The 26259-nt window shown below is 50.8% G+C and overlaps 1 protein-coding gene across 3 annotated transcripts in view; it reads left to right on the top strand.

Moving 5' to 3' along the window:
• Positions 1 to 26259, top strand: part of ZNF423 (zinc finger protein 423) — a 231760-nt gene that overhangs the window by 13298 nt on the left and 192203 nt on the right. Inside the window, exons 1-2 of one of the 3 annotated variants that reach the window (XM_075577000.1) lie at positions 20637 to 20691; positions 21110 to 21163. The exons of 1 other annotated variant lie outside the window; for it this stretch is intronic. Coding sequence is in view for 1 of the 2 variants with exons in the window: in XM_075576998.1 (XP_075433113.1) it covers positions 21110 to 21163 (54 nt within the window). In the remaining variant the exon portion in view is untranslated. Of the gene's footprint in view, positions 1 to 20636; positions 20692 to 21109; positions 21164 to 26259 lie in introns of those variants that run through there. One more of the 3 variants, XM_075576998.1, reaches the window with a different exon arrangement.

The following is a 26259-nucleotide window of genomic DNA, read 5'->3' as shown; positions in this document are numbered from 1 at the left end:
TGTGTGTGTGTCCTTCTCTGTGTGTGTGTGTGTGTGTGTCCTTCTCTCTGTGTGTGTGTGTCCTTCTCTCTGTGTGTGTGTGTCCTTCTGTGTGTGTGTGTGTCCTTCTGTGTGTGTGTCCTTCTGTGTGTGTGTCCTTTTGTGTGTGTGTGTCCTTCTCTGTGTGTGTGAGTCCTTCTGTGTGTGTGAGTCCTTCTATGTGTGTGAGTCCTGTGTGTGTGAGTCCTTCTGTGTGTGAGTCCTTCTCTCTCTCTCTGTGTGTGTGTGTGTGTGTGTCCTTCTCTCTCTCTGTGTGTGTGTGTGTGTGTCCTTCTCTGTGTGTGTGTGTGTGTGTGTCCTTCTCTCTCTCTCTGTGTGTGTGTGTGTGTCCTTCTCTCTCTGTGTGTGTGTGTGTGTGTGTGTGTGTCCTCCTCTGTGTGTGTGTCCTTCTGTGTGTGTGTGTGTGTGTGTCCTTCTCTGTGTGTGTGTGTGTCCTTTTCTCTGTGTGTGTGTGTCCCTCTGTGTGTGTGTCCCTCTCTCTGTGTGTTTGTGTGTCCCTCTCTCTGTGTGTTTGTGTGTCCCTCTCTCTGTGTGTGTGTGTGTGTGTCCCTCTCTGTGTGTGTGTGTGTCCCTCTCTTTGTGTGTGTGTGTGTGTCCCTCTCTATGTGTGTGTGTGTGTGTCCCTCTCTCTGTGTGTGTCCCTCTCTCTCTGTGTGTGTCCTTCTCTGTGTGTGTGTCCTTCTCTGTGTGTGTCCTTCTCTGTGTGTGTGTGTGTGTCCTTCTCTGTGTGTGTGTGTGTGTGTGTCCTTCTCTGTCTCTGTGTGTGTGTGTGTGTGTGTCCTCCTCTGTGTGTGTGTCCTTCTCTGTGTGTGTGTCCTTGTGTGTGCTTCTGTGTGTGTGTGTGTGTGTGTGTGTCCTTCTCTCTGTGTGTGTCCTTCTCTCTGTGTGTGTCCTTCTCTCTGTGTGTGTGTCCTTCTCTCTGTGTGTGTGTGTGTGCTTCTCTGTGTGTGTGTGTGTGTGTGTGTGTGTGTGTGTGTGTGTGTCCTTCTCTCTGTGTGTGTCCTTCTCTCTGTGTGTGTGTGTCCTCTGTGTGTGTGTGTGTGTGTGTGTGTGTGTCCTTCTCTCTCTGTCTGTGTGTGTGTCCCTCTCTGTCTGTGTGTGTGTCTGTGTCCTTCTCTGTCTGTGTGTGTCCTTCTCTGTGTGTGTGTGTGTGTGTGTGTCCTTTGCTCCGTGTGTGTGTCCTTTGCTCTGTGTGTGTGTCCTTTGCTCTGTGTGTGTGTCCCTCTCTGTGTGTGTGTGTCCCTCTCTGTGTGTGTGTCCCTCTCTGTGTGTGTGTCCCTCTCTGTGTGTGTGTCCCTCTCTGTGTGTGTGTGTCCCTCTCTGTGTGTGTTTGTGTCCCTCTCTCTGTGTGTGTGTGTCCCTCTCTCTCTGTGTGTGTGTGTCCCTCTCTCTCTGTGTGTGTGTGTCCCTCTCTCTGTGTGTGTGTGTGTCCCTCTCTCTGTGTGTGTGTGTCCCTCTCTCTGTGTGTGTGTGTCCCTCTCTCTGTGTGTGTGTGTCCCTCTCTCTGTGTGTGTGTGTCCCTCTCTCTGTGTGTGTGTGTCCCTCTCTCTCTCTGTGTGTGTGTCCTTCTCTGTGTGTGTGTGTGTGTGTCCCTCTCTGTGTGTGTGTGTGTGTGTCCCTCTCTGTGTGTGTGTGTGTGTGTGTGTCCTGTGTGTGTGTGTGTGTGTCCTTCTCTGTGTGTGTGTGTGTGTGTGTCCTTCTCTGTGTGTGTGTGTGTTTGTGTCCTTCTCTCTGTGTGTGTGTGTCCCTCTCTGTCTGTGTGTGTGTCCTTTGCTGTGTGTGTGTGTGTCCTTTGCTGTCTCTTTGTGTGACCTTTGCTGTGTGTGTGTGTGTGTGTGTCCTTCGCTGTGTGTGTGTGTCTCTCTCTGTCTGTCTGTGTCTGTCTAGAGCGAAATTCTTCGCCCAAAATCTGGTTTGATGAAGGCACAGCAGCAGCAATGATCAAATAAATATATTGTCCAATCCGCAGGATCCAACGTTTCTGTCCCATTATGGGGGCCTTCATCAGGGCTTATATCAGCGTGGGCACGTCATAGGCAACTAGCGACCGTATTCTTCTCCCAAACCAAGGGACAAGGAGACTGAGGCAACACATCCAGGTAGGTGGCCCAAACGGTGCATCATCGGGCCGGGGAAGGTTTCCTGGCTGAACTCAAGCGTTGGAATTCTTTATTTAGTGCAAATACACCGTTGGGGACACTTACCTGGATGTGCGGTGTATATCCACCTATAGCAGGGCTGGCTTCAGTCCTCAAGGGCCATCAACAGGTCATGTTTTCAGGATATCCCTGCTGCAGCACTGATTGAGCCACTTGTGCTGAAGCAGGGATATCCCCAATGCCTAGCCTGTTGGTGGCCCTTGGGCTGGAGTTGGCCACTACTGATGTATCCATCATTTGAAGTTGGCTGCTGCCATGAAGGTTTCCCGTCCAACTGGCCTAAGCATGATCCGCGTGTTCGTCAGGGCGGCATCGGGTTGCCGTGGAGATGCCAAGCGTGTAGTATGTCAAAGCGTGATGTAGGAACAGAAGGGGGTATAAAATGGGGGAGGAGGTGGGGAGGGGGCTTTTAAAGGGGTTGTTAAGCTTCTGCGTATGGCCACTGGGTATATTAACCCTGCGCTGTACACCGCCTCGCTGTCCTTTGTCAGACCCGGTGTGTTTTCTTGGGTGAGTGATTTTGCTGCCGCCTTGTGAGGTCATCATACGTGCCGCAGACACGGGACACGTGACACGGGGCCGAGCTAGCGTGCGCCGTGCGAATCCTATACTCCAGAGGTGCGCAACCGCAGTCCCCAAGACCCTGGGATATCCTGACAACCCAACTTGTTTGGGGGGGGGGGGGGTTCTTGAGGACTGTGGTTTTGCCATTTTATATCTTCTCGCGGTTCTTATTTTTTAGAATGTGTTCCGGAAATAGAAGCGTCAGAAATATTACGTGTCCGGGAGCTTAAAATGGAGCTCTCGCCAGAGCCCGGGGCAGCTAAAAGGTTACCATGGTAACCTCACTGAAGATGTACACAATAATGATTTTGTGACCCTAGAAAGAGTGTGACATGCTCGTGGGGAGAGATACTAACCTAGGAGTTAAAGCCTTGTAGCATTCTTGGGGGTGCCTGCTTTTGTCTGCGGGACGGTACCCCCCCCCCCCACCCCCCTGTGTTTATGAAGTCTTTATCGCCTGAAGTTTAATTGATGGGATTTCCACTTTTAAAGTAGCAGGTCCCATGTACAAGGGGGAAAAGGAACAGCTACCGATCGCATTTGGCTTTAAAACCTTTTATTCTCCGTAAAGTGGAGATTCTGTGTGAGAGACGAGGGCACGTGTTTGTTTCCAGCTGTAAATGTTATAAACCATTTATTGCTCCAGATGTAACGCTGTGTGACACTGTTTCTGTGTGTGTGTGTGTGTGTGTGTGTGTGTGTGTGACACACTCTGTGTGTGACACTGTGTCTCTGTGACAGTGTCTCTCTGTGTGTGTGTGTGTGACACTGTCTCTGTGTGTGTGACACTGTGTGTGTGTGACACTGTCTGACACTGTCTCTGTGTGTGCGAGACACTGTGTGTGCGAGACACTGTGTGTGCAAGACACTGTGTGTGTGAGACACTGTGTGTATACTGTGTGTGTGTGTGTCTGTGTGTCTGTGTGTGTGTGTGACACTGTCTGTGTGTGTGTGACACTGACACTGTGTGTGTGACACTGTGTGTGACACTGTGTGTGACACTGTGTGTGTGTGTGTGTGTGTGACACTGTGTCTGTGTGTGTGTGTGTGTGTGTGTGTGTGTGTGTGACACTGTGTCTGTGTGTGTGTGACACTGTGTCTGTGTGTGTGTGACACTGTGTCTGTGTGTGTGTGTGAGACACTGTGTGTGTGTGTGTGAGACACTGTGTGTGTGTGTGTGAGACACTGTGTGTGTGTGTGTGTGAGACACTGTGTGTGTGAGACACTGTGTGTGAGAGACACTGTGTGTGTGAGAGACACTGTCTGTGTGTGTGTGTGTGTGTGTATGTGTGTGTGAGACATTGTGTCTCTGTGACAGTGTCTCTGTGTGTGTGACACTGTGTCTGTGACACTGTGTCTGTGTGTGACACTGTGTCTGTGTGTGTGACACTGTCTGTGTGTGTGAGACACTGTGTGTGTGTGAGACACTGTGTGTGTGTGTGTGACTGTGTGTGTGTGTGTGTGTGTGTGTGTGAGACACTGTGTGTGTGTGTGTGTGTGTGTGTGTGTGTGTGTGTGTGTGTGTGTGTGTGAGAGAGACACTGTGTGTGTGTGTGTGTGTGTGTGAGAGAGACACTGTGTGTGTGTGTGTGTGTGTGAGAGAGACACTGTGTGTGTGTGTGTGTGTGTGTGTGTGAGAGAGACACTGTGTGTGTGTGTGTGTGTGTGTGTGTGTGTGTGTGTGTGTGTGTGTGTGTGTGTGTGTGTGTGACACTGTCTCTGTGTGAGCATCGTAAAATGGTTGAAGGATAATATTTGGGATTTTGGTAAAAATTTGGCAACATTTGTAACGCATTAGTTTGATGGAAAGTGTCTTTGTGTGTGGGCTTATTTTTGAAACATCGGCAGATTTCTCTGTCCGTCTCCTATACAGGCTCCAAAGTTAGTTTGTATCTTCCCCTGTCCGATGCCACGGAGTATCCGCTGCCTGAGAAACAAACCTACAAGGGGGGGGGTGTCCAAGAAAGGACAGCCCTGACAAGCACCTAAAGTCAAATGAGCTCAGAATCTGACCAAAAGTGTAGTAACGAGTTACTGAGACCAGGGTGCAGGGACTGCTGGGATGTCCTTTTCTTGGACATTGTTGGCAGTATTAGGCTGCGCTTATAGTGCCGGCGACGTCGGGCTGCGCTTATAGTGCCGGCGACGTCGGGCTGCGCTTATAGTGCCGGCGACGTCAGGCTCCGCTTATAGTGCCGGCGACGTCAGGCTCCGCTTATAGTGCCGGCGACGTCAGGCTGCTCTTATAGTGCCGGCGACGTCAGGCTGCTCTTATAGTGCCGGCGACGTCAGGCTGCTCTTATAGTGCCGGCGACGTCAGGCTGCGCTTATAGTGCCGGCGACGTCAGGCTGCGCTTATAGTGCCGGCGACGTCGGGCTGCGCTTATAGTGCCGGCGACGTCGGGCTGCGCTTATAGTGCCGGCGACGTCGGGCTGCGCTTATAGTGCCGGCGACGTCGGGCTGCGCTTATAGTGCCGGCGACGTCGGGCTGCGGTTATAGTGCCGGCGACGTCAGGCTGCGCTTATAGTGCCGGCGACGTCAGGCTGCGCTTATAGTGCCGGCGACGTCGGGCTGCGGTTATAGTGCCGGCGACGTCGGGCTGCGGTTATAGTGCCGGCGACGTCGGGCTGCGGTCGCTGGAAAAATGAAATTGAGATGACTTCCAGCGATCGCGACCAAGCCGTCGCTCCGCCCTTACTATAAGAGCACGCGACGGCGGCAATGCGTTTGTTTCGATGCGACGTCTCTTCGCCGGCACTATAAGCGCAGCCTTAACCATTGTTCATTTGTACTAGTCGTGTTAACAACCGTTGTGTGTTAATTCTGCAGCTTTGCGGCTGAACAATCTCCAGTTGTTACAGTGTTTGTTGCACGTATTGCAGGATTATTTCATCTCGTTCATTTGTTTTTATAGGGAGGGAGTTCTTGCTCTACAGGGGTAACGGAAGTACCAGAAGAAGGGGCTAGGAGGCCCGAAACGTTGCCCCCCTTATTCCCCTATTTCATCCCCCACCCCCTTTCCTGCTCTCCCTCCCTCATTTCTTTTTGCATATTACACTTAGTGTGCTATATGGATACCATTTGTGGTTATACGTGATAGACTAGAACAGTATCAGTGTCTATTGCAAACTGTTTGCCATATTTTGTACAATTTATTTTTCCAATTAGTAAAATTTACACTTTTTTGATCATTTCTATTGAGTGCTGGGAACACTCTGTTCTTCGTTGCCAATTTTAGAGGGAATCTGGGCCCCTCTTTTGTTCCCGGGCACCACACCTTCATCTATTAGGGATTTAGCTCTATAGAGGTGCTGTTAATAGCAGACACTTTCCCAACATTCACATTTAAGGTTATAAAAATAAATCTCCCAAATGGTTCCCTGGGGTGACGGGGCGCTCCGAGCTGAATGAGAAGCAGGGGTTCCTCTGGGCCGAACCGCGGCAATTCCAGCGCTGGTCACTCTCTACTTACCGAGTTACTTACCCGGGCAGCGACCACTCGTACTTCTTTAAATTGCCGGCATCACAGGGGCCAATGGGAAGCCGGGTCGGATGAGGACGGGGCTTTCTATTGGCCCGCTCGACACGAGCGATTTAAACCTCCCATTTGGTTCCCCAGTCATGGAGGAACTGGCGCAACTTCCCCGGCAACCAGGAGACGCCCTGCTTCCCAGCCGTTAAAAATAGGGGGGGCGGTAAGAACATCTCTGTAGGGGGGGGGGGGGGGTCTACTTTAAATTTGAGGTGATGGTTACAGGTGTACACCACGCTTTTTCTCTTGCTCTTCCACCTTCGTATAACGAGGGTTTAATCCACGGGAGTATTCCTATCCTGGGTTAGAGTGGGCCCCGTTCCTGCCTCACACCCCGTGGGGTCTGATATCTCCTGTGAGCGCTGTGTTCCATTTATTACAATAGCGGCCTTTGATAATTTGACTCTCCCATCAAATATCCTTTAGCAACACGTGGCGGGTTGGCCATTAAGGAAAATACTTTGCTTAACTATTTCAATGTTGCTCGGATCAGCTTTTTAAAGCTGCAATTCCCAGCTGCTGGTTGTAATATTTAATTTTGCAGGTTAAGTTTAATGGTTCTAATCGGTTAGCCATGGAAGCAAAAAGGCTGCCAAATCTCCCACGGGCATCGGTGACGGGCTCCTATTGGGCGGCCATTTTTAATCCCCCCCCCCTCTAAAAACCAGGAAGGGATACCGGTCACTTCACGGGGATTTCGGGAGCGGGGAATGGTCAGTGCAGATCAGCTGGAGCAGGGGTGCTGAATGTCAGTCCTCAAGGCTCAATCAGAGGCTCAGTCTTTGAGCCACCTGTGCTGAAGCAGGGATATCCTAAAAACCTGACCTGTTGGGGTGGGTGGGGGGGTGTTGAGGACCCCTCTGTCCCAATCCTGTAAAAATAAATATAATTCTGCATTCGTTAAGAGGCTCGTTAAGGCATCAGACCTTTTATAACGGATTGGTAATGCCGCGCTGATTCCAAGCCTGCAGCGGTCTGGGTTTACCTGCCCGATTTTGGGTCCTGGAGAGGGGGCCACTCGTGTGTCCTCCCTGCAATCTCTGAGGAATAGCATTGGCGCTGACGGGGTTAATTAAAGCCTTAACGAGCACGAGATTGCGCAAAGCGTTTGACGCGGGCGCATTCAGCTGCTAAATATGGCGGTTGTATAAATTGCTGTCACATGTCGCTGATTAAAAGTGCGAGGCGGAAAGTCACTAATGAAGCCGCTCTTTTGTTACCCGGTTTTGCTGTCGCCTCTCCGCTTACGACGCGTGCGGGCGGCGGATCGCAGCTCGCGCACTGAAATACTCCACGTGTCACTCCAAACGCAGCCTTGTTAGCGGCACATGGAAACTTGGCGCCGATTTGAAAAAGATGGGGCACTGCGGGCCCCATTTGGCAGTGCAGGGGTTAAGTCAAGCTGTTGCATTTCGAGGAGCGCCGGTAATATCGCACGGTGTAGCCGGCTTTGCACCGACAGCAGGAGCGCTATAGATTAGCACCGTGAAAACGGCGCCGTTTCATTCCAATGTTATACCGCCTATCTGCTCGCAAACGGCAATCATACCCCCGGCGCTGTTACGGTGTGCGACTTCGCCAGCCGGCTCCGTGTCTTCGGAAATGTTTATCCGGATCGGCCCGGACGGACAAACCGCGAATCTGTCCGGGAAACGCTGGGGTTAAATGGGGAAGAAACAAGACCATAGATTAAGCCAACTAATGAATGTTTCAGCTGCGTTTGGAAAGATGACGTCACGCGCACGTTCTTTTAGTTTTACCTTTCACATCTTTAAAAAAAATGTAATAAAAATCAGTTGCAAAAATGTATTTTATATTTTTAACGTAAAAAAAATAATTATAGATGTCAGATCTTGGTAAAAAGGCATTAATTACCCGTTCTACCCTTTAACCATGTCACTGCCATTAGTACACTTTGCTCCTAGAAGGGACTGACCCCTTAACCATGTCACTGCCATTAGTACACTTTGCTCCTAGAAAGGACTGACCCCTTAACCATGTCACTGCCATTAGTACACTCTGGCCCTAGAAGGGACTGACCCCTTAACCATGTCACTGCCATTAGTACACTTTGCTCCTAGGAGGGACTGACCCCTTAACCATGTCACTGCCATTAGTACACTTTGCTCCTAGGAGGGACTGACCCCTTAACCATGTCACTGCCATTAGTACACTCTGGCCCTAGAAGGGACTGACCCCTTACACATGTCCTTCCCCTGCAGGTAGCTGTAATTGCAGAGTCCTGGCTTCACATCCTCCCTGTAATAGAGCTGGAATCCGTGCGCACAGACAGCTTGTGTATACCCTCGCTCCAGGTTATTAGCGCGGCCGTTCAGAGAGCGCTATTAAAATGAAGCTCCCCTCCCCTCCTCCCCCTCCCATAAAACGTCTGCATCAGGTGACGGGGGCCTCTCTCCGATGGTCTTTATGGCGGAAGCGGCATTTAAATATCGGTGCTAAGCCACCTGTCTGTATTGCAGGGAAGAGGAGCAGTAAACATGCAGACCAGATACATTCCCGCGGGGGTGATGGCGTTTAAAACGGGGAAACGGTGGCACTGCCAGTTAATGCGGGAGGAGACCATTCTTTCTAACGAAGCTCTGGGCTTCAGCGTTTAATGTTTGTGGAATAATTATAGATTTGTTGAAGGTTGTGATACCTTTTCAGTCTTTCGAAAAGAGACTTCATTATATGTGATCATGTGTACAGAGTTTTCCAAACCTCACAGGTCTCTTGTTCACGTGTACAGAGCTTTCTAAACCTCACAGGTCTCTTCTTCGTGTACAGAGCTTTCTAAACCTCACAGGTCTCTTCTTCACGTGTACAGAGCTTTCTAAACCTCACAGGTCTCTTCTTCACGTGTACAGAGCTTTCTAAACCTCACAGGTCTCTTCTTCACGTGTACAGAGCTTTCTAAACCTCACAGGTCTCTTCTTCACGTGTACAGAGAGCTTTCCAAACCTCACAGGTCTCTTCTTCACGTGTACAGAGAGCTTTCCAAACCTCAGTTTTCTTCTTCACATGTACAGAGCTTTCCAAACCTCACAGGTCTCTTCACGTGTACAGAGCTTCCCAAACCTCACAGGTCTCTTCTTCACATGTACAGAGCTTTCCAAACCTCACAGGTCTCTTCTTCACATGTAGAGGTTTCCACACTTCACAGGTCTCTTCTTCACATGTACAGAGCTTTCCAAACCTCACAGGTCTCTTCTTCACATGTAGAGAGGTTTCCACACCTCACAGGTCTCTTCTTCACATGTACAGAGCTTTCCAAACCTCACAGGTCTCTTCTTCACATGTACAGAGCTTTCCAAACCTCAGAGGTCTTTTGTGTAAGATTTTGGAAGCCCATTGCATAGTTCTAGATTATGGTGAACTATTTTCCCAGTGAAAAACTGGGACAACAGTTGCGCTTGTGTGAACGGCCCCCGCCTACTGCGCATGTGTGAACGGCCCCCGCCTACTGCGCATGTGTGAACGGCCCCGCCTACTGCGCATGTGTGAACGGCCCCCGCCTACTGCGCATGTGTGAACGGCCCCCGCCTACTGCGCATGTGTGAACGGCCCCGCCTACTGCGCATGTGTGAACGGCCCCCGCCTACTGCGCATGTGTGAACGGCCCCTGCTACTACGCATGTGTGAACGGCCCCTGCCTACTGCGCATGTGTGAACGGCCCCTGCTACTGCGCATGTGTGAACGGCCCCCGCCTACTGCGCATGTGTGAACGGCCCCTGCTACTGCGCATGTGTGAACGGCCCCGCATACTGCGCATGTGTGAACGGCCCCCGCCTACTGCGCATGTGTGAACGGCCCCCGCCTACTGCACTTGTGTGAACAGCCCCGCCTACTGCGCATGTGTGAACGGCCTACACCGATCGTGCATGCGCGGCTGGCAAGTGTCGACAGATCAGCTCTTGACGGCAGTGCATTCACGATCTGCGCGGGATGTTTGTGCATGCGCCAACGGCAAACATAAAACGGGACTTTTTGGCACTTTTTAAAAAGTCACCGGGACATCTGGTCACCCTATCCTATATCTAAAGATGTTCATTCATTGCAAAGTATCGCAAACAGAACTCCTCCTCTCCATAGTAATATGGCTTCTAGAAGTACATTTCTAAGCCAAGGACAGAGAGCCGCTGGTTATACAGCCGATCACAGATATTAAAAGCAAACGCACGGTTTTAGTTTAATCAAAAAAGTAGGGATTGTATTAAAAAAAAAATACATTTTATAATTATAAAGCATGAACGTGACAATATGTGTGTATATAATATATATATTGTGTGTATAGATGTGTGTGTGTGTGTGTGTGTACACACACTTGCCTTGTTGAAATGCCCTGTTCAGCTTCCTGCTAGCGTCCCCGTGTGGAATTAATCATTTGCGTCCCTATATTAGCAGAGATCTTCATTTAGCCGGATCGATCTTTTCTAATACGAGCTGTAAATATTTAGGCAGTGTAAATAATTCATGATATGGTTTTTTTCCAGCGCAGATAACGACGCCCCAGGAAGGGGAGAAAATATGAAGTGTATTTTTATATATATATTTAGCAACAATTATTTTTCTTCTAGATCTCTGCTATTAAGGTATAGGATGGGGACGGTTTTGGGGCTGGGTCAGCTTGAGGGGAGCGTTGTTACTCATTGCTGGGACTAACCGGTTATAGAGCTACTCCGTGCCATGTATGTATAGTTTTATGTAGAGCCAACATTGTAAGCAGGGAATTGCAATCCAATTAACACACACTGCCCCAGCACGCTCAAACCCCAAACACCTTTAGGTTGGTGCAGGCTATGATGCTTTGGCCAAAGGGTTTAACTAAATAAATAACCAAGAAAATATTATTAATGAAGTATTTAAATGTATACTTATTACCATATATGTTTTGTCAAGTGGATGTAGCATTGGGCACCCCTGTCTTCTGTTGTATACATTTGCTACACTCAGTAGCTATTAGACAGGTCTGCACCCCTGCCCTTCACCATTATCACCTAGCATACAGTGCTCCCACTGCAGCACGGGATTCTGGGAAATGACATGCAAATGTGCACGCAGTGCCACCTTTTGTCTCAAGACCACATTACATGGAAAACCCTCACGCCAATGCATGCTGCTTTAAACACAGCTTTTAAACATAGCCTGGGATGCTTAATAAGTAATATTTTTATATGCGATACGGCGGAGGGTTTTTAGTCGCCTTTTCACCCACCATAACTAAAATAATCTGTGGTGAAGACCTACTCATGTCTCAAATTGCAAAGCCAGTACAACCAACCTCACACTGATGAGACCCACAAGGTCGAAACAGCTGTCTGTGAGTGGGTTTATTGGCTTTGCATCTCATCCTAGGCTATGTTTAAAAGCTGAGTTTAAAACAGCGAGCATTTGCTTAAGGGTTTTCCATGTAATGTGGTCTTGAGACAAAAAGTGGCACTGTGTGCTCATTTGCATGTCATTTCCCAGAATCCCTTGCTGCAGTGGAAGCACTGTATGCTGGGTGATAATGGTGAAGGGCAGGGGTGCAGACCTGTCTAAGACATGTGAATGTGCTCACAAGTGATCTTTTTATTTGCTATATATGCTATACGTGGAGGGTTTTTAGTCACCTTTTCACCCACCATAACTTAAAAAAAAAATATATATATATTTGAAAAAGATTTCACAGGCACCCCAATATAGTATCCTGAATGGGCTGGTGCATATCCCATAAAGATAACAAACACATACATTACCAGAAACTGGCAAAAAGGAGACAGCACTCAGACAGGTAAATTCAGTAAGTGTATTAACACAAAGCACAGAAGTCCAACGTTTCCATCCCACTGCGGGGATCTTCCTCAGGATTTATATATATATCTCTCTCTATATCAGGGGTAACCGCAGGAAAAAGAAGCTACGTTTCGGACCTTCCGGTCCTTTCTGAAGCTCCCTCCCTCCGGGAGGTCCGAAACGTCGCCCCTTTTCCCTGCTGTTACCCCTGTTGCTTGTGTTTCTACATTAAATAGTTTTTGCATTTGATTTGGTGAGTGCTGCGGGTTTTGTACATCAGGATTTTGTCTATTTTTGCTGCTGGGTGGTGGTCGTGGCTGCACCACTTGCACCACAACTGACCAGATAAGTTGCTTTCCTTATACTTTCCATATATATATATATATATATATATATATATATATATATATATATATATATATATATATATATATATATACACACATATATACACATATACACATATATACATACACACACACACAGGCATACCCCGGTTTAAGGACACTCACTTTAAGTACACTCGCGAGTAAGTACATCTCGCTCAATAGGCAAACGGCAGCTCGCGCATGCGCCTATCAGCACGTCCTGAACAGCAATACCGGCTCCCTACCTGTACCGAAGCTGTGCGCAAGCGGGGAGATTATAGAGCCTGTTACACATGCGTTATTTACATCAGTTATGCACGTACATGACGATTGCAGTACAGTACATGCATCGATAAGTGGAGAAAAGGGAGTGCTTCACTTTAAGTACATTTTCGCTTTACATACATGCTCCGGTCCCATTGCGTATGTTAATGCGGGGTATGCCTGTATATATATATATTGTATATATGTTATTTACCTCACTTAACCCGGGGCTCCCTCCTGTATTTGCACGTTGCACTTTTGTTTATTTATATACCACTGCTATATAACACTATTTCTTATATACAGCGCTCTTCATATTTCTTCTTTACACGTGTTCTAGAACTTAGAGGTAAATTGTGTTGGGGTTTGAGCGTGCTGGGAATGTGTGTGTTAATGTAATTTCTAACTGGGAACAGGTGTATGGAGGTAGGTGGCCCCTCCTCCCAGAGCTCACCCCCCCCCCCCACCTTCTTTAATTGGGAAGTTCTCTCATGCTGCTGTATGGACAGGACCTGCTATGGTTGTTTCCCCTAATACAGAGGTAAAGGGGAAGGTTCACAGTGTAGTGTAGGACCTGCATTAATTTGGTTATACCTTGACGTTGGTATTCAGGCTTATGACGCTTTGGCCAAAGGGTTTAACTAAATAACTAAGAAAATATTATTATTGAAGTATTTAACTTTATACTTATTACCATATGTTCTGTCAATTGGATGTAGCATTGGGCTCCCCTGTCTTTTTTGGTATTAATTGCAATACAAGAAAAATAGAGTATAAAGAATGGAGATAAGCGCATTAGGTAAATGAGAACATGAGGCAAAGGGCAGCCCTGCCCTGAAGAGCTTACAATCTAAACGACTTCATTGCCCTGTGTAACTGACGTGGGTTGTGAAGATAACGGGTGTGGGGCGCGTGCCTGATACCCTTTGTGTTCCTCGCTCATATTCTACCTGAATGGGAAGACCGTGGTGAGAACTTTCTCAGGCATATTTAGGATCTTTTGGATCTCCAAATGTTTCCCCTCCAAATTTTGCCCAAGGTGTTGGTTTCAACTCTCCCATCACTGGGCGGTGTTACATCCAAATGGCACAAGTCCAGAAGTCTTATAAGTGCCGTCAACGTTTACAGTCTACAAAAGGGTACCCGATCTCCACAGTCATGAGGCGGCGCGCCGGAAATTCGTATATTGCGTAACATCCCAGGCGCGTGCGGTGCTAGCATTGCCGCGCCCTTTTATGAGGTTCCAGGTACATCATGGGAGGACTTTCTTGTTTTCTAGAGCGTCCAGCCCGATCAGAACGGAAGTGAGGCTCCCTCCACTTCAGTTTCCGGCATCCGAGGCGCCAGTCGCGTCACGGGAAACCCTCATGACCGGATCTGGCTTGAGAAAGGGTCCGGGTAGGACCGAATCGTCGGCTTCACTATGACCGGTCTGCTGGTCATCCCACAGTAAATGTGAGGGGTTTATTTTTGTTGCTAAATGTAGTGCCTGGGCGCTGTCCTACTTTTGACGCACGGTACCTGCCGGCGGTGGGGGTGGCGTCCCGCTGTGAGGCACCTCCGAATAAGTCTGCTTTTCTATTTTGGAATGCACATTGTTCTGCTTTTTGAGGTTTCCTGCTTCTCTCTGTAGCTATCCCTGTTTACCAGAGATTAAAAGTATTCTTTCGCTCCTTTCTCCCTGGTAAAAGTTCCCAAAACTCCATGCAAGCCAAATGCAGGAGGAAGAGATCCGCCTCGGTTTTCTTGCACGCACAGTGTGAGGTGGTGTCCCTATATAGGTTATCCCCCCCCCCCCCCCCCCTCGTCCTCCGGGATTATCCTCCCCTGATACTCCTATCCTACGTAGGCAGCCTGTCCTCCTCAGGGAGGTACTGAGCTCTGCAACCCTTTTTCCTTGGTTACGAAAATCTCGTCTCTACGAAGTGTTTCCATCTTGGATTAATGGGTTTAAGAGGGCAATTTATTTTAGGCAATGGCAAACTGCACGTGTGTTACTGTTAAAAGTGCGCGCGTGTGTGTGTGCGTGCGTGTGTGCGTGTGCGTGTGCGTGTTTGTCTCAATGTAAAGAAAGTCCATATAAGTGTCCGCTCGCCGCTTGCGAAGGATTTATTTTAGGGTCACACCCCCCGCGCACGCGCACACTTTTGCGGTGTCACTCGGCTCTGTAATAACCCCGCTGTCCTGCTCGGGTCACATTCCCCTTGGCAGGTCGGCTTCCTGTAAGCGGTGGAGGAGTGTGATGGAGCTGTAGGGGCGAGGAGGAGGAAGTTTAGGAGGAGGATATGTGTGTTCTCCGTGTGCCTGTCCCCTGTGTCACGGCGCTCAGGATGTGACCAGCTTTCTCACGGTAACTGGTTGGCAAAGTGGCCGTCGGCATCCTGGTTTATTCAATCCAGACCCCTTTTATATAAAGGGCAGCAATTAGCTTTAGAACAGAGCTGGCCAACTCCAGTCCTCAAGGGACACCAACAGGTCAGGTTTTCAGGATATCCCTGCTTCAGCACTGGTGGTTGTCTTTGAGTGAGCCACCTGTGCTGAAGCAGGGATATCCTGAAACCTGACCTGTTGGGGGCCCTTGAGGACTGGAGTTGCCCCACCCCTGCTTTAGAACAAACTGTAATGCATCTCGGGTGTAAGAAGAGCTGCACGGGTACCCTCGATGCCAGAGACCCCCCCAATCCCCAAAGCTCCTCAATGTCTAATGTTTTAACTGCTCCAATGAGCTCCGGTTCTCCAGATATGACACGGCTCATCTCTTCATTTCTATAATGAGGTCAAGACCGAGGAAGGACGAGCCCGTGTATGTGCCTAGTTCTCTTATTCCCGCGCTCTTAGTTGGGCGATGGGGGACTTTCTTGGTGGATGCCACTGGGGCCCTTTAGTAGAACAACAAGTTCTTGGCTAATTGGGGTATGGAAATGTCCATCTACCGAGGCAGTTGCCCATAGTTTGACTGTCGTAATGGGCCGCTGGTTCCGTGTCTGTGTTCCATCTTTGCCTGTAACCGAGTCGCACAGCGCTGACCGTCGGTCCGAAAGAAAAGAAATAATAACAATTGTGTGTGTGTGTGTGTGTGTGTGTGTGTAAACAGGGGGCACCCCATTCACCCCAGATACCGGCACCCCATTCACTTCAGCCCCCGGGGACCCCCTGCTTCCGGAGATACCGGCACCCCATTCGCTTCAGCCCCGGGGACCCCCTGCTTCCGGAGATACCGGCACCCCATTCACTTCAGCCCCGGGGACCCCCTGCTTCCGGAGATACCGGCACCCCATTCACTTCAGCCCCCGGGGACCCCCTGCTTCCGGAGATACCGGCACCCCATTCACTACAGCCCCCGGGGACCCCCTGCTTCCGGAGATACCGGCACCCCATTCACTTCAGCCCCGGGGACCCCCTGCTTCCGGAGATACCGGCACCCCATTCACTACAGCCCCCGGGGACCCCCTGCTTCCGGAGATACCGGCACCCCATTCACTTCAGCCCCGGGGACCCCCTGCTTCCGGAGATACCGGCACCCCATTCACTTCAGCCCCCGGGGACCCCCTGCTTCCGGAGATACCGGCACCCCATTCACTTCAGCCCCGGGGACCCCCTGCTTCCGGAGATACCGGCACCCCATTCACTTCAGCCCCGGGGACCCCCTGCTTCCGGAGATACCGGCACCCCATTCGCTTCAGCCCCGGGGACCCCCTGCTTCCGGAGATACCGGCACCCCATTCACTACAGCCCCCGGGGACCCCCTGCTTCCGGAGATACCGGCACCCCATTCACTTCAGCCCCGGGGACCCCCTGCTTCCGGAGATACCGGCACCCCATTCACTTCAGCCCCCGGGGACCCCCTGCTTCCGGAGATACCGGCACCCCATTCACTTCAGCCCCGGGGACCCCCTGCTTCCGGAGATACCGGCACCCCATTCACTTCAGCCCCGGGGACCCCCTGCTTCCGGAGATACCGGCACCCCATTCACTTCAGCCCCGGGGACCCCCTGCTTCCGGAGATACCGGCACCCCATTCACTTCAGCCCCGGGGACCCCCTGCTTCCGGAGATACCGGCACCCCATTCACTACAGCCCCCGGGGACCCCCTGCTTCCGGAGATACCGGCACCCCATTCACTTCAACCCGGGGACCCCCTGCTTCCGGAGATACCGGCACCCCATTCACTTCAGCCCCGGGGACCCCCTGCTTCCGGAGATACCGGCACCCCATTCGGAGGTAAGTATCTCCTACAAGTTTAAAGCTCCCGTGTCACGCGGGCCAATAGGAGGCGGCATCAGGTGACGTCACGGTTCCTATTGGCCCACAGGAGCTGGAGCTTTCAACCTCATCAATAACATGAGTGAGCCGCACGGAGCCCCTACCGGCACCCCCTACGGAGCTCTGTATCTCGGAAAGCAGGGGGTCCCTGGAGTTGAAATTAACGGGGTTCAGTTCCCGAGACCCTCTGCTTCAAACCTATGTAAAAAAAAATGGAAGAGGGGAAAAAAAAAACAAAATGGCTCGGGCTGCGTTTCTGGAAACAGTTTTCCGTTCTTCACGAGACCTCAGTCTTGTCCTATTCTGTGGCGTAAACCTGTTCTTGTTGCTGGTGTTGACGGCGTTTACTGTACATTTTTTAAATGCACTAATGAATGGTGTATGGAAAGGCCTGTCCTGTTTTACCTGTGCTTGCACGCTTGTGTATTCACTTGTAGAAATGCTTATAATAAAGGATCTTGGCCCCAGTTCCTGCTAATTACACGCTAGATGTAATCTCTTGTTCTAATCTCTGATGGATCCGTGCAGGCGCTGGTTATAATCTATTACACATCGTTTCTTTAGCGAACGCACAAGGCGACTCCTCTTAATAACGTCAAAAACGTTCCGTTACAAACTTGTAGGGAGGGGGGGGGGGGTCAACGACAGTCCTCAAGACCTCTCACCCCTCACCAACAGGACAGGTTTTAGGCCCCTGTGTACACTGCGGCACGTGTGAGAGCTGCGGTGTCTGGTTGAGCTTTCAGTGAGGAGCAGGATATGCGATGGCGCGGCTGTGACGTCACGCGGCTGGTTCGCCCTCATTGGCTGACCCGCCGCGTAACGTGGCCAGCGCTCTGTCGCCGCAGGAGGACACACACAACTTGTCGGCAGAAAATGTGGTCGCACATCGCGGTCGCTGCGCGCAGGCAGCTACTGGGGCCAGCCCCATTGAGGGGCGGATCTTGTTCCCGCAGCGCACGCCGTAGCGAGCGCAGCTGTAAACACTGGGACCAAGGCCTTAAGGATATCCTTGCTTCAGCACAGGTAGCTCAACTGAAGACTCAGCAACGTATTGAGCCACCTGTGCTGAAGCAGGAATATCTTGAAGACCTGACCTGGTGGGGAGGAGGGAGGGTGGGGGGGGGGGGGTTACTTGAGGACTGGAGTTGAAAACCCCTGTAAAATCAAACCGCACTGAGCGTGATCGTGGCATGAATAGGGGTTTGATTTGATCTCAATGTGAAGTTAAACATTAGATTTTAATTATTGGTGCTTTTATGTCTATTAGATTGTAAGCTCTGTGGCTTACCAAAAGTGACACTTGCAAGGCATCAATACACAAAAGCGTATCATCCTTCTTTTAAGAGTGTTGTGTTTTTTTTTTAGGGGGGGGGGGGGAGAACCAGACTGCCCCCATAAGCCTTGTATGCTAAACACAGATTCGTCGGAGGGGCCCGATTTGCTTTTTGAGGGTTCAGTAAGGTTGGGAGCATTGAACCCCTCTGGGAGAAGTGGCTGTACTCGTTGTGTACCTCCTTGGGATCGCACATATGAACCCAACTTGTACTGATCAGACCGCCGCAGTTCCCGCGGCCCCAGCCCCACGTACTCCGCGCGCTCGCTCCCATCGCTGCGCTTGATTAGGCGCTGCGTCCCGCTGCTGCCCGGAAACAATAGAGTTGATTTCTGTGCTCTGGATTATTATAGCAATTAGGCAGCAAGCGTGCAAATGCCGCTCCTCAACTCGGGCAATTACAATGGCCGTCTCATTGTGCGTCTCTGCTGACCCCAAATTTCCTCTGCGCTTTAATATGAAGAAAAAGACTTAACTCTTTGTAAGTGTTCGTCTTGTGAGATGCTTTCCTCGCTGCTGTGTGTGTGTGTGTGTGTGTGTGTGTGTGTGTGTGTGTGTGTACACACACACCACAACACAGAATTAGGTGAGCTCAAACATAGCCCTTTAACGGAACGTATCACTAACACTAAATCCCTGCCTCAGCACAAGTGGCTCCATCAGTCTGTGCTGAAGCAGGGATATCCTTTAAAACCTGACCTGCTGGAGGCCCTTGAGGACTGGAGTTGGCCGCCCTGCGCTATATAATTCAATTCCTTTTGTGGAATATGCAGTGAGGTGTAGAATTGACATTGCAGTTATGGAAAATAAATAAACCCCCGCCCTCCTCCCAAATACACAGACCCCCGCGCCCCTCCCAAATACACAGACCCCCGCGCCCCTCCCAAATTCACAGACCCCCGCGCCCCTCCCAAATACACAGACCCCCGCGCCCCTCCCAAATTCACAGACCCCCGCGCCCCTCCCAAATCCACAGACCCCCGCGCCCCTCCCAAATACACAGACCCCGCGCCCCTCCCAAATACACAGACCCCCGCGCCCCTCCCAAATACACAGACCCCGCGCCCCTCCCAAATACACATACCCCCGCGCCCCTCCCAAATACACAGACCCCGCGCCCCTCCCACACTGGCTGCAATATATTAGAGAAATTCTACATTTTGATCCTTATTCTGAGGCCCCGGTGTCGGCACGCGCGCCTGCCAGACCGGCGGCCCGGGCAGCGGTGGGCTGGGGGAAAGACGGGGGGGGGGGGAGAGGGGGTGGAGGAGGAGGGTGACGGAGGCGTGGTGGGGGGCGCGGCCCTGAAGTCATCCGGCAGGTTCGCCCTCATTGGCTGAATGGCCGGGGGCGTGGCCAGCGCTCCATCTCGTCCGGAACACCGTTTATATGTCTTCAGACAAATCTGCTCGCGAAACGCGGCGGCCAAGGTAGCTAGTGGGCCCAGCTCCATTTGAGGGGCGGTTCTTGGCCCTGCAGCGCACGCAATAGCGGGCACCTAGTTTTAGTCTAATATTGTTCAGTTGCTTCTTCGGATAACAAAATGATTGCGCCGGCTCACCCCGTCCCGGTGATCTCCGGCTCACCCCGTCCCGGTGATCTCCGTCTCACCCCGTCCCGGTGATCTCCGTCTCACCCCGTCCCGGTGATCTCCGTCTCACCCCGTCCCGGTGATCTCCGTCTCACCCCGTCCCGGTGATCTCCGGCTCACCCCGTCCCGGTGATCTCCGTCTCACCCCGTCCCGGTGATCTCCGGCTCACCCCGTCCCGGTGATCTCCGTCTCAGCCGGCACCTGCACTAAATGTATATTATTTCTTATTGTCCTGTGGGCCGAGCTCACGGAAATATGGGAAAGTGCCTAAAGGGTTAAATGAATGAAGCATGTATACCAGGGGTGGGCCAACTTCAGATATCCCCGCTTCAGCACAGGTGACTCAGTCAGCACCTGCTTGGATTCAGCCACCTGTACTGAAGCAGGGCTATCCTGAGAACCTGACCTGTTGGTGGCCACTCAGCCCTGGAGTTGGCCCGCCCCTGGTGGAGCCTGCCTGTGATTCCGTGCCTCCCTGTCAGTGTACGTGTGGGGATCTCTTTATGCTGTCGGAGGCCCAGGCTGGGAAGTGGATGGCACTTTGCATGTGGGAGGGGCGGGCATGTTATTCCCCAGCGATGTCGCACAGGAGGGAGCAGCAGCGGTTACTTTCTCTTGTGCCTGTGTGTGTGTGTAGCTGAGGCTTGGCGCACATGCCTATAACCTCTCTGGTACGCTGAGGGTTAAGTGCCATTGGGTGGTGTTGGTGCCGGGAAGGACGGCCTCTTTGGGGAGGATTTCAGCACGCTTGGGATCACGGGTACCTTTATCACCCGGACACGCTAGCAGGAGCTGTGTATGTAACGGAGCCGGCACGCTGCTGGTCTCTGACATTTCAGGGCGAGTTATAGGGGCGAGTTACCTCTCTAACCCATCGACATCAGTGCTGTTAATTCACTGGGGTGCTTGGGGATACAGGGGTGGTGGGTATGTCCCTTTCTGGATAGCAGTTGTTGGGTAGCACTCCTTGCATAGCGGGTGGCACTCTGTGTTCAGCAGGTGGTTCTCTGTGTACATCGGGTGGCACTCTGTATGGCGGGTAGCACTCTCTATAGTGGTTGACACATGGCACTCTCGGTATGGTGGGTGGCACTCGTACACTGGCGTGTGGAACCCTCAGTACAGCGGTTGGCGCGTGGCACTGTCCATAGAGCGGGCGGCTCCTGTATTTCTCTCCGGTTGTAACTCTCGTCCCATATCTCTTCTTGTTTCAGTGGAAGAGTCTCTCGATTTCGCTTTGAACTGGGAGTCTGCACTGGGCCAGACAGGTAAACACGTCTCCATCCTTCTACTTGGCACAGGCTGCCAGCCTCACCTCTCACATTGTGGGCTGTGCCAGCTACAGGGCTGCCCCTGTGATCGTAGATTAGATCCATATGGCCGATCCGATGGCACACACCCTGAGGCTCGTGAGCTCCTAACCCCTGTAGCGTCTTGTCTCGTCTATTTTCGAGAGTGGTGATGGACTTATCATGCTGCTCATGGTGGTCTCGTCGATGGGACTTCTTGCAGGGCAGCAATGGGTTGGATTAGGGGCGGCCAACTCCCATCCTCAAGGGCCACCAACAGGTCAAGTTTTAAGGATATTCCTGCTTCAGTACTGGTGGCTCAGTCAACCTGTGCGGAGGCAGGGATATCCTCAAAACCTAACCTGTTAGTGGCCCTTGAGGCCTGGAGTTGGCCACCCTTGGCCACCATTGGGTTACAACATCGGTCTCAAAATACAGCAACGGTTTTATTTGTACCTGTTTCTTTTCTCCGGGAACACTGCATTCCGCCATATTGGCTTACGTCCGTTTGTCAGCTTGACAAATGATGGCGTCCCTAACCTATTAAACATGTCCCCGTCCTCTGTTTGCCTTTATCCCAAGAGGGGCTTCCACTATGACCCTACGAGTGCCGGAAGACCTCCGGCACGTCGGTGATGTCGCGGTGTAGTGATGGGAGGATGCTCCACGTGTCAGACAGGGTACATCTTGGGGACCTGAGCCAGGTTTTTGTATTTATAATCCACTAAGGCTGTACTTCTTCTTTGGGGGGGTTAGGGGAGGTTGTCTCTGAGATGCCGAAATCCCCCTCTGTGCCTGCAGCTAACTGTGCATGGAAACGGCTCTGCCGCCTCCGCTCACGGCTTTAGCTTCAAAGAGCTGAGATAAACCGCTTGTTTCATCCAGCAGGGATGGGGAATTTTATTAAAGCCCCAGTGCCACCACGTGTACCCCCCACATTTCTTATTCAGGACGGGCGTTGGGTTTCCCCCTGAACACCCCCCCCCCCAAAAGCGGACCTCTGCTATTTTCAGCTGAAGGGCCCCCTGTTCCGAGAGAAAAAAAAAAAACTAAAATGAAATAATTTGGGTTACGCTCACAAAATGTCCCGTGTAGCCGCAGCTCACGCGCGGCCACGGAATAATGACACGTACAATTGGTATTGTCCATGTTGAAAGTTTACATTTTAGTTTTGTTTTATTGAGCGTTCAATGCTAAATCTTGCTACAAACGTAATGATGTCTAAAGCTGCACTTTGCAGCATGTAAACCTGATTTTAAGTGCAATTTTTATTTATTTTTTAACGGTGTAATCCCATGTAATTTGCCAAAAAAACCCCAACCTTTCATTAACGCTTCCTTCACTAAATCTAACGGTGCTAAAAGGAAAACGTTTGACTAATTATAAATAGTATTTGGAATGGGGAAGTATTTGTCAATAAAGTATTTTTCCCCTGTCCCGCCCTATCTATTTCGGAGAGCCAATAAAGATAAGTGGAGGGGGAGAGATGGGGCTTTGCCGGTGCAAACTCTTGTTGATCACACAGGGACATCAGGCAGAAGGGAACAGCCAGAGGAAATCGCACCCCTCCCGAGTCTCAGCTCATCATGCTTACAAACTAACTTTTTAATAGATGACTTAAAAATAATTTTAAGTGACCCCTTAACCATGTCTCTGCCATTAGTACACCTTGGCGCTAGAAAGGACTGACCCATTAACCATGTCCCTGCCATTCGTACACTGTGGCGCTAGAAGGGACTGACCCCTTAACCATGTCACTGCCATTAGTATACTTTGGCCCTAGGAGTAACTGCCCCATTAACCATGTCCCTGCCATTAGTACACTTTTTGGTGGAAGGAGGGACTGCACATGTATACGTTGCCTGTCAGGATTCCCTGCAATAGCTATTAAGACCACGCAGCGGGTGAAGCAATCACAAGGTTCTTACACTGCATCGGGCCTATGAATTTATTAGGGGTTCTTTTCACACCTTCTGAATGTCCGCTCCTGGGGGAACTCCCATTTGAACAGGTGGCAAAGTATGATACCAGTTTAAGAAGCCAAGAGGCCCTAAACTCGTCCATACCTCCCCTCTAATGCTTCGGCCAGGGGCGAGTTTCATTGTATATAGACCGGTGCAGCCCTGTTTGTTTGCTCAACAGCTAAAATGTAGAATACAGATTTTTTTATTTAGTTACAGTATCCAATTGATTTATATATCTGTAAAATGTGAAAAAATGAAAGCCGCAATCCCGCCCAATTTGGACGTTTATGTATTAATATTTTTACAGTGTTCCAACTGCGGGACCCCCAGAGCTGAGCCGCGATATTTTCCACTCCGGGGACCGCCTGGTTCCCAAGACACCATTTTAGTTGGTGGTTTAGGCCTCGGGCATGGTCAGCGCTTAGACGCTGACCCGTGCTGAGGCGTGCAGCTGCTCGGCAGTGAGCCCCTGCAACCGCAATGAGAGAGGCTTTAGCAGGGGCTCGCGCACGCTTGCGGAAGCGTGTGTCTTAAGAAATCTTTCGTTTCAGCGCTCACGGGAGCGCAGGGCCGGTCACGTGAGCGGTTCGCCCAATGAGGGCGAAGCAGCTCCGTGACATCACTGGCCCGCCCACGGACGGCGCGCGCTCTAAGGCCAGGGAAAGCACCGCTTTCCCTCAGCCTCAGCGCGCCTCCGCACGGGCGAAGTGTCTATTGACTAAGCCTAACTTCCTGAATTTTCAAAGATGGCCCCCGCAGTTATCCAGCAGGAAGTTGCAACGTCATCTGTTGGCCTTGTAGGGTTTGGTGACCGTTTTGATTGTTACGTTTTTCAGGAGGGGACGGTCTCAAACCTACTTCCCCTTCTCTGAGTCAGGGGCCCTCAGTTTAGGGTGTCGGTCTATACATGCTGAAGCTCGGGACGTTTGTGGCCTAAAATCCCCATAGAATGAATTGGGAATTTCCCCCCGAAAACAGTTAATTGGCGTTTATTCAAAGATGTGAGACTCTAATCACTGCCTATTCAATGGGGGCTATTATGTTTTTAGGAAACTGGTTTTAAAAAAGTGTGTGTGTGTGTGTGTGTGTGTGTGTGTGTGTGTGTGTGTGTGTGTGTGTGTGTGTGTGTGTGTGTGTGTGTGTGTGTGTTCCCGTTATTAGCCGGTCTCGCACCTGCGGTTTTTGTGCAGTGTAACGTCCTGTTGTATTTTTCTTCCCTTTCCCTCCTCTGTTGCTCTCACTTTTATTTATTTTAGTGGAGTAACCGCAAAGTGAACATCGCGGTCGGCTTCTCACCGGGGCGGTGAATTCTGAGTTCCTCTTTTTGTGTGTGCGCGTGTTGTGAATAAATAGATATAGACACGTATCTGACAACACCGACAGCGATGTGGAAACGGGATAACACAGGAATTGTTCCGTATGGTCAGATAATTCAGTTTTCACTCCCTCGTCCGTTACACGCATACTCGCACGCATACTCGCACACATACGTACACATATGGAAATACGTATAGTACACACACATGCATGCTTACACGCTTGCTGTACACACACACATACGTACATACGTACTGTATATACATACACATCTACACACACATGCTTACACGTGCGCCCACTTGCCTGCCCACATGCACGCACACTTGCCCACATGCACGCACACTTGCCCACATGCACGCACACTTGCCCACATGCACGCACACTTGCCCACATGCACGCACACTTGCCCACATGCACGCACACTTGCCCACATGCACGCACACTTGCCTAGTAGATGAGATTGAAAAAAGACATGTCCATGTTCAACCTATGCTAAATTTGGATGACACATACTTTATCCTATATCCGTGCTTACAGTATATTGATCCAGAGGAAGGCAAACACAAAACCCTGTGTGGAATATCATCCAATGATATCTCATAAGGGGAAAAATAAATTCCTTCCTGACTCCAAGAATTGGCAATCAGATTACTCCCCGGATCCACATCCTCCCATGTTTACGTATTAGGTATATCCCTGTATACCTTTCCTTTCTACAAAGATGTCCAACCTTTTTTTGAACAAATCTATTGTATCTGCCATCACAGTCTCCATGGGTAATGAATCCCACATTGTAACTGCCCTTACTGTAAAGCCAGGTGGTGCAAACTTTTCTCTCCCTGCGCCCCCTGTTGGCAGTTCCCCTCTCTCTGCATCCGCTTCCCCCCGCTTACCTCGGCTCCGGTGTCATGACCCACTTCCCGCAGTCAGTCTCGCACCCCCCAGTTTGCGCACCGCTGCTTTACAGAACCCTTTCCTTTGTTGCTGGTGAAATCTCCTTTCCTTCAACCTTAAGGGATGACCCCGAGTCCTTTGTACTGCCCGTGGGATGAATAGTTCAAATTAGTGCCAAGTCGTCATTATTTGTGATTTTTCTTCTTTTCTTGCAATTCTATACTTATGAAATCCGAAGATGCTCCTCACTTTTATCTGTTTGTCGAATGGCGGCATCATATTTACACAAAACAGCAGCTACAGAAGTGCCTGTATTTGCTTGCGAACAGAACGGATCCTAATCTGTCGCCTGAGAAGGATGAGGTTGAGATTAGACACGCCAACGCATGTGGTTGCTCTGGGGGGAAAAAGTGTTTCAACGTCTTTTATTAACCTTTTGGCGGCCGGAGGTCTGGCGCCAGCTGGTTGCCACCTGACCATGCTGGCATTTGCGGTCACAACCGCTCACGTGACCACCCCACGGCTACGGCACAGTTGGCTCCACTTCCATCTCGATCGGGCCAACAACTACTTGGGTGCCTTCTACTCTGCAGCCCCTAGAATGGCATGTTTGCCATGACATAACTTGGTACGTAATAACAGGACCACGTGCGGTGCCAAGAGTGTCGGATGGGCACTCAGGCTGCGGCCATGGTGAACGCTGGAGAGGGCGCAGGCGTTCACTCTGCTTCTCCCCGCGGCCGGCAGCAGGAGAGTTCTGTGTCCTACATGCAGAGGAGACGGGGAGGCGTGTGTGGGGGCGTGGCTGTGACATCACGGAGCTGGTTCGCCCTCATTGGGCGAACCACTCACGTGACCCGCCCGCCGCCTGGCCGCCGCGCATGAAAACAGATTTTT

This window comes from Ascaphus truei, chromosome 19 (genome assembly GCF_040206685.1).
Source record: "Ascaphus truei isolate aAscTru1 chromosome 19, aAscTru1.hap1, whole genome shotgun sequence".
Lineage (NCBI taxonomy): Eukaryota > Metazoa > Chordata > Amphibia > Anura > Ascaphidae > Ascaphus > Ascaphus truei.
Note: the sequence above shows the minus strand (reverse complement) of the source record. Positions and strands in the feature narration are given on the sequence as shown.